Here is a 13,227-nt window from a genome sequence, read left to right as displayed (position 1 = left end):
ACATGATCTAAAGGTGATGTCTCTAGCACTTTGTTAAATCTAAGCCATGACAAGCTCAGACAGCTTGAGCAAGGTGTACCTAATTAAGTGTCTGGTGACTGTATTGCAAACAGTGAATCCACTAGTTTCCATGCAAACTAACTACAGGTGGATGTTTCTATAATCAAACAGACCACTAGAGGGTAACAGCAGCAATAGAAGCTCAGCACCATTACCCCATTATTATTAATAATATAATGAGCCAGGAGTTATCTTTACTTAAAAAGAAAATGAGATAGTTCTTGTGTTTTATTGTGGGCTGACTTAAAGTGGAGGAGATAATTGTAGCTCCAGTCCAAATATGCAGTAAATGAATAGCTTTATGAAAAGCACCCTATTGGCAGAGCAAGCCGCGTGCTTTACTGCTGTTGAAATCACAATTAGTTTGTCATGATGAAAACATTTGGCATGTTAGTATCTGTTGGCAGCCAGGGTGTTTACAGTGTTTCACCCTGGCAGTTGTGGCAGTTGTAATGTTCTGCTCTGGATATTTGTCTGCAGGTCACTGGGCCACAGGTCACCGAGAGATGTAACTGAGCTGAGGCAGGTTGTTTATCTTCCTTTTTTTTAAAAAATCACCAATTACCACTACTTGTTCGTTCATTAAAACTGAATCTGTCACGTTCCAGATGCTTTACTATAGAGAACTGATATTAAATAACACTAATAATCACAAACCCAATGTAAAGAGAAAGAAGAAAGAAAAAAAACACAGTGTAAAATGCAAATAAAAGCAGAAGAAGATGTGCAAGTTTCATGAAACTATATCTTATTCATTTCCTCTAATGGCCACCTGAGGCTGAAATTCTTAGGATAAAACTCTTAACTTCAGCTTGCTACTAAGGGTTCTGGAGTAAAAATATGTGTTATTACAGGTGTGGCTTGCAAACCCACTCATTTCTAACAACTTGTCAATCACAGTTCATCAGCCATTGAGCATATCCAACGACTATCCTTTCAAAAACGGAGTATGAGCAAGATTCGTGAAACTGACTCAGGATTTTTATTCAATATAACCCAAAATGAGTCATACTGACTCATTATTAGCCCAGAGCCCAGAGCCTAGAGGCAGACAAGTTTACTGGGATCAAGTCAGAGCGCCGTGTTCTAACTAGACTTGTATGGGACTTGAAGTCTATTTAGCAAATCGCTTCCACATTTGCTTCAACTTTTCAGATCCAGAGTCTACGATCTTCTTTTTTAATGTCTATGAGTCCAAATTGAGGCTTTAAAACAGTAGAACACGAAACCAATGGGAGCTGTCATGATATATATGAAGTCTATAACTTCATATCTATCAAACATTGCACACCTTTGGTACAAAAAGATTATGCATAAGGGCACTTTGAGAATTCTTGTACACGTCAACATGCTGATGATGGACATTGTGTACTTTGGCAGGGGTTGCTGTTGCTATGGAGAGTTTATCAGCCTTTTGTTTGTATGAGATAGAAGCTGAGCGCTATTGGATTCTTTCCTCTGTGTATCTGTGTAAGCCTGCGGGTAAACACTCAGAGCTATGGCTGCATTTAGATCAGCTGCTGGCCCATATACACTCAATATGGGATGTAAAACAAGCCACCCACAGGACCTTTCATTCATCAACAAAAACAAATGGGCATCCCTGGAGGGTTTTAAGAGATACTGTAAAACTAAATGAGTGATTAAGTCACATACAGCAGTTTAATAATTCTTTAAATTGATTATATTATTATATTGTCCTCCCCTTTAAACATATCAGCATATTAGAGAAACATACAAGCAAACGTCTTGAATTTAAAGTCACTTAAGGCATCATGTATGATCAACAAAAGGTAATTAATTTTATTACAAGTATTAATTTTACAAAATTCTCTTTTTGTGTTGTTTGGCAATAATAAAGTCAAACATTAATGTTGTTGTATAGCTGGTATCACACAGTATCATGGGTTAGGGTCACTTTGCGAGTGATTGTAAGAAAGACAGACTCCACCGCTGCATTCATCATCTGAGAACTTCCCAGACTGGATGTTATCAAAAACCAATGTTAGCTGATCTACTGAGACAACTAGAGTGTGTCCTGTGCTGCCACTGATACTTCTACACCGCAGGTCCGAGCAACAGTGGTCCTCCTGGGATTGAGGAAAACTCCACCTGCTGCTAGGACTGTCCAATTCTGGACTGGAAAATCAGCTTGAAAGAGGTGGTACCTTTGCTCTTGAAACACAGACAGGAACATAGCAACTGTTCACTCCTCCTTCTGTTGACTCACAGCCAGCATGTCCTGAGCATACCACGAGGCCAATTCTGTGCTATGACTCGCTGAAGTGTGTTTTTAGCTTTAGTTGTTTTTGTGAGAGCTTGGTTTGCGTTACCAGCAATAAGTCAGACTGGTTCTCTGGGCCTAGTTAGCCAGGGCTTTCCTTTGCTACCAGTTTCTAAGCGCAGTCAGTGGGTTTGGGGGTTTCAGAATCTCGTCTCTGCTTTTTGCAGATGATGTGGTTCTGTTGGCTTCAGTGATCAATGACCTGGGGCAGCTTGCACTAGAACACTTTTCATCAGGTGTGGATCAGTCTGGATTAGAATTTGCACCTCCAAATCTGGTTCTCAGCCTGAAAAGGCTGGATCGTCCACTCTGGGTCAGGTACAACTTTCCATGGAGAGTTTAAGCATCTTGGGGTTGCTTCCTAAGTTAGCAGAGAGAGGAATGGGAGACTAACAGCCAGACCGGTCTGTCGTGATGAAGTGAGAGCAGAGTGTAAAAGTGAAGCTGTGAGGTCTGCATTTCTACTCATGAGCTCTGAGTAGTGATTGAAAGAATGAGACTGCAGATGCAAGCAGCGGAAATGAGCTTCCTCCAAAGGGTGTCTGTACTCAGCCTTAGAGATAGGGTGAGGAACTGAGCTGCTACTCCTCCACATCAAAAGGAGCCAGCTGAGGTGTTTCAGGCATGTAATGAGTGCCAATCGAGCACATGCTGGAAGAGATTACATCTCTGGGATGGATAGTTATTTATTTATTTAGATCATTTTATACAGGGGGTGAAAATTACCCTGATTGGTTTCATCATATAAATACAACACAAGTAATGTTTACTTGAAATGACTGATAATTAAGTGATAGCACAATCACAGGATAATAAATATGCTTGTAAGTGGTAATGTTGATTAAGTTGTATTAATGAAAAGTTTAATTTTTGGTTTCTACAAATATGACCACTGACCTTGAGGTCGTGGTCACTCAAATTAAAACACATGCAAGATTTGTATGAATTTCAAAATCCAACATTGCCTCGTCCTTGAGTTATCGAATTCAAAAGCTTGGATGTCCATGCTGCCCCATCAGCCTTTTACAGCTTAAGGGGTAAAAAAGTCAGTATTTGACTCTAGAATTTAGAACAAGCATCTCTAAGTGACCTTTAAAGCACAGCCATTACTGAACATGTTAAATGTATACTGCCTCTCACCCTCTTGAAAAAGAAAGCGAGCAGAAGCCAGCTATTATTAGAACCCCCTTTAGGCTTTTATCCTTTGGCTGCATGAGTCTCACACTCCCCACATTTCCAGCAACCACAAGCCCACATCTTAGTCCGTTTACTCGAACATGACCTCTGTCTTATTGGGCTCTGAGCCGAGAGCTACTAAACCAGTGTGTTCCTTCTTGTCACTTCCCGGCAAAATAGTGGTGTAACTCTTTGTACCCTGAGGCAGTGAAAGCAGCTGAGTGGAAATAACTAGATGTAAAGTCCTGATCGGTCACGTACGTGGTGAGATTTCTTTGGCGCACGAGGGTCACATGGTGGAATGTCTACAGGGTAGAGTTACTGAACTTGACCTCATCTCCATCTTTAGAGGAGACCCGGTGACACCGGGCGGCAAAACTCTCTCTACTTTTGTTTCTTTCCCTAATCACTTCTCCTTTCATCCCCCACAGCTGTAATCAGCTGCACCGTAGGGACCATCCACTGATTGATATAATCACTTCTGTACGCTTAATTAACCGACTGCAGATGACATTAAAATAAAAAAAAAAAATAGAACAGAAGAGCAACACTTTAAACTGTTTGCTGTTTTATTGTCATTTGGATCGCATTTACAGTATTTACAATATTTTCAGCTGCAAAAAAGTGTAGCTATAAAAATAATTCTGTACATACTGTATGATTAAGATGGATTTAAATCATTTAAAAAAAACAACAACAAAAAAAACCAAAAAAAACAAACAAACCTCAAAACAAAACATAACTGTTCATATGCAACAGGGCATTTTGTTCTCATATGGCACATTACAACAAAAGATCTGCCCCTGCCTTGTTGGATCACAAGATGGTAGAGAGTTTAAACACGACATCCGATGAAGTTTAATAACATTTGCCTCCATTGAACTGTCAAAAAGCATTAAACCACCCACCAAGGCAGGCAAACGATACTGTAGCTTACTGTTGTACGTCAGAGAGAACCGCGTGTCCTGTAGATTATATCGTGTACTGTTCTTTTCACTGCAATTAATGCAAAACAACACCCAGAAAGAGAGTGGATTACATTCAGCCTGGTCCACAAAAAACTGATGTTAGTGGGAATACTGCAATTACATTTTTTCTTTTTAAAGAAAAAAAAAAAAAAAATAATAATGCATGCACAAAACTTGCTCAGAGTCAAACATTTGTTCAAATTTACACACGAAACAGCATTACAGTACAGCAGAAATGTAACAATGTGCAACACCAGTATTAGTTTAAATACTTCAAGTATTCGAATAAAGTGATCCTTTGGGTGAAATTGCTGTGGTAAGGCTGAACAACAGGTGCTTCCTGTTAACTGAACACCTCCACATGTCCCTTATTAAACAGCTGTAAAGACTTTTAATAGATAAGTCTTCAACAGCATTACTGTATGAAATCAGTCATAATCTACGTTTTTTAAAAATCACCCGCAACATGCTGCATTATCCCCGGCCGCCCGTCTCTTCCTCGAGGACGTCACCTCACACTCTCGACCGATACCGAGTGTAGTTCAGCAACACTGGAGCGACTTCACCAAAGTCTGAGAGGTGATTGTAATGCATTTCCTGTTAGTAGCCATTTCTGATGTGTGCATTTTCTCATGAAAAGGATAACGGATGCAGAAAACATTAACGAGCTACTGCTAAAAAACAGGCTGAAATTAAAAAGGCTACTTATGTCTGCTCTAGTCTGAAGAGGATTCTCAGAGAGAAAAAAAAACAAAGTCTGGTTCCCATCTTGTTGGCAGAAGATGACACGGGATATGAAGACGTATTCTGGAGGCTTCATTGTACTGCCCAGAAGAGGTTTTCACTTGGTCACCTTATAGCTGCTCAGATCTAGGGGCTCTTTGCTGGGTACACACCAGTCGTCAGCCTCTTGGCTCATTTTGTAGTTCTTCAGAGCAGTTTTGTTGTACACTGGCAGCCTTTCGATGGAGTCTGTGGACAGCGCCTGGAGGGACAAGACGACAGGATGTAATTACAAATGTCCTGTCCTACCTACACCAGTTCCACAGGTCTGCAGAGTCGGTTTTGTGTTTAACAAAAGGCATGGCACAGGGCAGCTTCTATTTGTTATGCGCTCCAGACTTTCAAACTGCCGGCTTCTTGTCACAGTTTCATGCATGATCACCCTGCCTGGCTCACCTTCAAGTAGATGACAGCGTCTGTGCCATAGCCCTCCATGGAGTAGAGCTGCAAGTCCCCCTGGAAGTACTTGGCGTAGAGACGAGAAATGGGCAGACCGTAGCCGAAGCCAGCCTGTACAGAGAGACGAGGGAGATCAAGGGTTTAAGAAGGCTTTGTTCTGTCACACTGAAAGCAGCACTGCTCATCCATGGAACAAACAGATCTTTTGTCAAGTTTGTATTGTGACTGAAGGTCAATGGCTTTTTCAGAAAAAAAAAACAACATTAGTCCAGTGCTTCAAACTTTAAATGACAAAGTAAGCAATAAAACGCTTGGAGGCTATAAAGAAAGGCAACCAAAGAGAATGTGGTGCTCATAACGGCACCCTTTAGACCTGCTGAATAAACAGTTTGTTGTTTGTGCAAAGCTGTTAATGATCGACTTCTTAGGCTTTACTTTTACTTACCAGTGGAGGCCGTTTCTGGTCTCCTATTTGTGGAGCCGGAGCAGTAGAGTACATGTAGCTGAAAAGGTTCTCAATCCTACGAAATGGGACACCGCCACCCTTGTCGCTCACCTACAGCACAGCACGGGCAGGGGGTAAAAATAGAGAATGATGTGAGGTGCTTGGACAGAGCTGAAGAGAAGACGGGCCTGCCTGTCATGAACACTCGGCTTCAATATAAGGGTGGAAGCCGAGTGTCTTATGTTTGTGTACATACTGTCATGACAAAGGTGTGGTGCAAGAGGGGGGTGGCCTGTATTTGTCAGAGGCTGCTGCTGGTACTGAAGGTGGAAAGCATAAATAAGACGAGTCTAATTTCAAGTGCAGATACTGCCGTTTCATTCACAAAGACCAATAAGTTTTTGTTTATTATAGTATGTCACTTATAGTCAAGCTAGTCAGGGCACAAGAAGCCTCGACAGTGTTTTGTTGACACATGGGCATAAAGTCAAGATTTATAGGCTCTGTGAGTATGAATGCACACAGCCCATGGTGCTAATCTTATCAGAGCTTAGTAGCTCTGCGTGCCAGTAGGCACTGTGCTTAATTGAGGGTGAAGTCATTACATAACATGTTTAGAGAAAGCGCTGGCTGGACATGACAAAAGGAGAGGTAAGTTTAGCTTTGAAATCAGATGCACGCTTTGTACCGTGTGGGATATCCCTGTATTATTAATGCAATAAATACTAAATGGGTGCAACGACAGCAATAAACAGGATCAGTGTGGTGAAATAATTTTGCCTTTACAAGCTTCATTAACCTTGCTTTATATGTGCTTGTTCACAAAAATAAAAACCACCTACGCTCCTGTTGACTCCTACAGGCAATTTAAACCCTTTAATCCAGCTGCTGTTAATATGTTAGAACACTATGGGAGGAAACTCCTTGAAGTAACCTGCATGAATGCATGTAGAACAAGACCAAGTTCACATCAAGGATGATGTTTGATCTTTCGCTTTCCCACCACATTAAGGATGTCATCTGAATCCAGAGTGGGGCTGAACACAGGTATGCTGTGCAGATTTGAGCACTTTTTAATCATTTAATTTTGAGGTACTGAGTTACTATTAAAAATTTCTGGATTTACCAAATATACCCATAAAATTGGTCCAATTTATGCACCCCTGAAATCACACCATTTCCCCCCCCTAGTGCCAGTGATCCATTTAGATCATTTTGATCTGAGGTGCCCAATTTTGGGGATCATAGGTGCCGAGACGCCTGCCTTTGCTTGCACCTAAATGACACTTACTCAGAGGTTCCTACCAGACTGCCCCAGTCACCAGTAGTTCACCTGGAAGACGTCCATTTGTCTACACAAACTTAAAAACAACTCGCCATGATGCAGTGAAACTGAAATGTGGGACAAACCAGAAATGGAGATTACTTTTACTTTGAAGGCAAAGCCCTGCAACCAAAACATTTCAAAAGGTGCAACTTTTACTCAGAAGTTTTGTGTTGCACGTTTTCAAGCTTCACTGCAGCTCAGAACGTAAATGGTGAGTTTCTTCATCATTAATATGCAAATTTTCATGCCTTTAGATCAATGACAGTGAGTACCATTTTAACCAAACTTCTCTGCGAGTGGTACTCATGACCATTACCCAATGACAATTGATCAATGGTCATGAAAATTTGCATATTAATGATCAGGAACTGACCCCACAGCCCATTGTTAGTCATGGTACTTGTTTCAGTCATTGACGCAAATGTGTTGTTTATAAGGTTGGGGAAACGTTTCTCCCACTGAAAACGCTACGTCCAGATGAACAGAATCAACTTTTGGGGCAATCATAAGGAGGCCAAACGCTGGTCAGCTGGTTGGGGAATGCACATTTTACCTCTAGAAATCAGAAGTTGCTATATGGTTGCCAATGAGTCTCCTGGTGTGGGTGACTGAGGCCTGGTGTTTTAAATAGGATTTTTTTATTTATTTTTCTTATCATTTCTTTTTAAACTCTGAGCAATCTGTTCAATCACCATCTCCAGAATCGAGCAACTGACAACAACCAGTCTACATGGAGGAAAATTGGAGGTCAGGATGAACTGTCCCTTTATTTTTTTAAGATTGCAACTCACCTTAATCGTCAAATCTTCATCCCCAAGAGAGACCATGACTTTAATAGGTGGAAGGTTCCTGCTGCTCTCATGAGTCTCTATCGTGGCCCTCATAGCATTCTATAAATATTTAAGACAATAAAATAAAGTTTTCAAGATGTTCAGGAATATTGAGTCGAACATGCACATATTCAAAACTGGGTCTCCTACCTTGAAGAGCTCAAACAGCATGTGATAAAGGTGAGATGGCACATAAACAATCGTTACTGGATGATTTGTCTTCTTCACTGCACAGAAGGAAAAAAAGAGAAGTATTTATTCTATCCACTTCATTTACAATTCATTATTCTAACCACTCATGGATGATTTCCATTAGTGGCAATTACTCTGCTGCACTCTGGTTTTACGCTTTGTGAGGATGGAGAGGAAAAGGTCTGTGTGTCAATACCGCCTGATGTGGTCAGCTAGGCCCGCTTAGCCATCAAATCAGACTCTCTGCTATATTTAGAGCCCTCTCGGATCCATCATGCTCTCTTACATAAAACCACTCATACTGTGCATACATACTGGAGGCCCGGGGTCTATTTGTGCTTTACTGAAACCACTTCATTGCACTGCAATGACTTTTACCCTTGAGGCTGTTTGCACGATTACCTTAAAAGATTTTTCACACCTGGGTAAATATAGCGCTAAAGGGTCAATATGGGCCGCAGGACAGACTTCCAGAATTCCTAAATTCTGTAACTTACGATTCATCTCCTGAAGTATCACATCAGGGGAACAGAGGTAGTACTGATCACAAAGCATCTTGGCACTTCCGAAGGCATCTGTGAATATAAAGGGAGAGCATGTCACCGAAAACAAAAACCAAAGGGACAAACAAAATTCAGATTCAACCATATTGTATATTTACCCTGGACTACATCTCCAACTTTACAGTGAGGATCAATGCTTCCAATGGTGTTTGGGTGAACCGGATTGGTGGTACCGTCAAAAATCAGGGCTGTAGAAATAAGAAAACGGTGAATCTTCTGCAAACGGACCACTGAGATACACGTTTAACTAAAAACTACAAATACTATACACAGCTTGGTTTTGATGCCAAGATAATGAAGAAGTACAACTATTTTCTGTTGTTTTAATAGTGCTACTTATTAATACATATATTAGAAAAAAAACTCAAAGGGGGTCATATTATGTTCATGCCAGCTCTATAATATAACTGTTATACTCTAGTAGATCAGCTTTGCATGATTCACAGCTCAAAATAATCCTTATTTATCTTATTATCAGCCTTGATGCAACCCCTCAGCCCATTTTTTATGAAACAAGCTTTATGGGTATATTATGTGTATCTGGGACACCCATATATCCCCTTTCTTTGATATCATAAAGACTGAAGAAGAGTTGAACTGTGTTGAACACAGTGATTACTTATAACATATGGTGCCCTCATTATTTGAAACATTGTGTTTACTATGATCATTTACCACCACAACAGCATATAAATGACAGAAAATAAAGAAAAACACGCATCAAGTCAGACACTTGGGAACACATGCTAAAAATACCACTGGGGTCGCACAATATGCTGCTATGAGATGCAGAAACCTGCATACGTGTTAAAAGTGTTTCTCAAGAAGAGTTGTGCAGTTAATAAAGCATAAATGCTTTCCTTTACGCAACAGTGATTTTGAAAATCTAAACTATCAGATCAGTGATATGCATCACCTGTCTTTGTTCCACATGGCTGATGATACCTCCACAAGCTCTCAATAACAAAACAGAAGTCTGAAGAGCATAACATCATGCCAGAGCAACCATCTGCTGTTGACATGGGAGTGTTTTCAGCACTTGTCACAGGGACAACAGGCAAAAAGAAGGAGAATGGGGCGTATCAGTCGGAAAAATGTAAAGCCATTCACTCTTTTGCCTAAAGCAGAAAAATGTGAGCAATTTTGCTTTCAGAATTCTGCTCAAAACGGGAGGCTTGCGGCACCAAATCCATCCATGTGATGGCTCACCAGTACATTTACATCAGCTTGTAATTGTGCAATGAACGCTGCATCATACAAGCACAGCAGTCGGTGCAGCATTTCTTCTTTTCGGTGCCTAAGTTTGTGTGGAGCCCATTAAGACTGTAATTTGTTTAAAAGCCCACACAGAATGAAATGGTCAAAAGATTAAACACGGCAGAATCAAATTAGATTTTCACAAGCTTTTTCATAACCTGATCAGAAGAAAAGAAATTCTAGCATGTAAACAATTTAAGCTAATTTCTAGCTGGCCATGCTCTTCATGTGATGATTCCCTGACGGCATTCAATGATATCCAACAACAACAACAACAACACACTGACAATAAAAGGTACGGTGAATTAAAATAAATAAATAAAAAATTCAAATGTTACTCACTGTGCTGGTTGATGAGCATCCGGATTGAGATGCGGCTCATGTAGAAGCGATCCAGAAAGTACTGGATGTTCTGGTTGGTGGCCACATCCTGGGGGAAGGCCTCTTTGTATTCTATGACACCCTGGGCCATGGTGGGCACCACATCATTGTGTCTGTTTCTGATGGTGACTAAGGTATCAACAAACCTGGGGAGGAATGACAAAGACATCCTGCATCAGGGGTTTGGGCAGTATCACATTGAAAGGGATGAAGGCACTTGGGAGAACACAAAGGTCATGTTTCATTACAAAACATGAAAACACCCATAAGAATGAGAAACTTACTCTCCAAGGACTTTGTGATCATCAGGATTCTTGTCCAGGAACTCAAGGAGCTCCATTAAACTCTGGACATACCTGAAAATATAAGTTAAAACATGTTAACATGTGCTGCAAAATACAAGAGAAACTGCTAAGTCCTCAATTCTTTAAGAAAAACTTTGTTTATGGCACATATACAGATCACAGCCCACTCCTCATAAAGGGAAACAGCAGAAACGGCAGCCTTGAAAACAACAGTCACGTGACATGTGAGGAGAAACTAGGGTAAAGTTCAACTCTAACGTCTCCGCCTCACATTCACCAGCGCAGCCCTAGTTGGAAGGAGTACAGCTTGGTCAGATAGGGGGCTTTGTAATTCTGAGCACGATGGGGGGGGGGGGGATAAACTGGCAATAAACAAGTCAACAGCTGTGACTGTGACTAGACTGAAGATAAAAGCTGGCATCAAATATGCTTCTTAAAACACCAGAGGCTGACAGACACTAACTGTAATAAGCTGCTCTTTTGTTTTAGAAAATGTTTCTGCTGAATAAATACATTTAAAATATAAAAAGCAACTAAATACATTTGATTACTTGGATCATATTAATCAATAAACCCCATTCAACTTACCAGCCCTGCACCATTTTCACAGATGGAGTTGTGAGCAGTTTGTCAGGGAGCAAGTTAATCTCCTTCATGATATTTGAGAGCCTTACTGGAAGCTCCTGCCTCAGAAAAGCAAAGGACGTCTTTTCACAGGCATTAATGGAACCTGAATTGGGGACAAACAGATGTACTGACTAGATGATCCGGAGAAAAATACACATTCAGAAGTTTTTTTTAATGTCTTAAATGTTAGTAAGAAGGACTTTGTGCGAATTTGAGACATTTAGAGAAAGTTTTTTTTTTTTTGAACTGCTGACTGGAATAAACAACTGTATGCATAACGGTGGGTAATTTTTAACTAACTTTAATCCAACAAAATTAAAGTCAGATGGATAAAAAAAACAATAACAGCGATAATAATAACAACAACAATAATAGAAAATTAATATTCGCATGTTAACATCTGTGTCGACACTTGCAATCCCTTTGCACAAAACGTGTGATAGTCTGCACATCATAAAGTCTTTATTAGCAGTTCATAGTGGTGAGAAAATTAAAAACATATACTATAATGCACACAGTGATAGGCCCACGTCTGACGCAACACTAGCAAAAATGAGCACCCTGTTTCTGCAAACACTGCAGAGCAGATGCAGAGCCGTGCAAGCATGCATGGCCACGGGACATTTGGTCACGAAACGGTGGTACATCTGTGGTCACGTCTTCGCAGCTGACGCCACATAGGTCACGTAGCCCCCCATTGTCACAAAAACAAACCAGCAACAACATTAGCGAGGATCAATACTCACCGAAATCGAGAAACTGCTTCATGGAGAGGGGTGAAGGAGAGAATTTCGAGAAATGCTCGATGTGTTGCGGCGCGCTGGCCACGGCGGCGTTTTTCATGATAAACCGAACGAACTTCATTGTTGCTCTGTGAGGTCCCGAGTCTACTCAGAAACAGGTTCCAAAGCTAAGCTACTCCAAACCACTGAAGGTGTTTTCATGCTGTAGTATGAAAACAAGGGAGGCAGCAGCGGAGATGTAGGATTCTCCAGCCAATGGGAGAGTGGGAATTCTAATTTACTCTCCAGGCTGGCCAATCAGAAGAGGAGGAGGCGGGCTTAGTGAGTTTGGGTTCTTCCACTCTAGCAAACTCTTCAGAAGGCCCCAACTTTCGAAATTCTTCCTAAATTCTTCCTCAGTTCCCCAAACTGAACTAATATATAAATAAATTAACACGTTTATCAAGTGGTTTTAGTCATAAAAACGCTAACACAAACACAATAAACAACAATAAACCCTAAACTAATATTAATCCTCTTCTAGAAGCCATGCTTACTGCTTGTTGGCCATCTTTGCAATGCTTAAAAGCCCCTGGGTAGTATTTTGGGTGGAATCACAAGAATCACCAGTAGGAAGAACCACCATCTTTGTTTGGGGAACCCAGAGAAACTGGAGCTACACCGAAACCATAAATTGCGTAAAATTGAAACAAAATAACCAGCCTGTTCACTTTAAGGCCAATACATAAAAGGTGTGTTTAATGTCAATTTAAAACATTTAAAAAAACCCAAGACTTTATTTTGTATGAAAGCAGAAGTACATGTCTCAACATGTCTCAGGCTTTGCCTCCTGCTGCCATGCAACATACAAAAGTTCATTCAGATTCAGAAGACTTAACTTCTGAATC

The 13,227-nt window shown here is 40.7% G+C and overlaps 1 protein-coding gene across 1 annotated transcript; it reads right to left on the bottom strand.

Annotated features, from left to right (window-relative positions):
* Nucleotides 1-4,623: 4,623 nt before the first annotated feature.
* On the bottom strand, nucleotides 4,624-12,583 carry pdk2a (pyruvate dehydrogenase kinase 2a). Its single transcript, XM_040014280.1, has 11 exons — nucleotides 12,344-12,583; nucleotides 11,559-11,700; nucleotides 10,950-11,021; nucleotides 10,627-10,811; nucleotides 9,126-9,215; nucleotides 8,962-9,039; nucleotides 8,423-8,499; nucleotides 8,234-8,332; nucleotides 6,116-6,226; nucleotides 5,668-5,781; nucleotides 4,624-5,473 (listed from the first exon to the last, which is right to left on the bottom strand). The coding sequence occupies exons 1-11, from the start codon at nucleotides 12,459-12,461 to the stop codon at nucleotides 5,330-5,332; spliced, it is 1,230 nt and encodes a 409-aa protein (XP_039870214.1). The 5' UTR covers nucleotides 12,462-12,583; the 3' UTR covers nucleotides 4,624-5,329.
* Nucleotides 12,584-13,227: the final 644 nt, after the last annotated feature.

Source organism: Simochromis diagramma, unplaced genomic scaffold, assembly GCF_900408965.1.
Source record: "Simochromis diagramma unplaced genomic scaffold, fSimDia1.1 OVJJ01000669.1, whole genome shotgun sequence".
Taxonomy (NCBI): Eukaryota; Metazoa; Chordata; class Actinopteri; order Cichliformes; family Cichlidae; genus Simochromis; species Simochromis diagramma.
The sequence above is the reverse complement of the archived record's forward strand: the minus strand, read 5'-3'. Positions and strand labels throughout refer to the sequence as shown.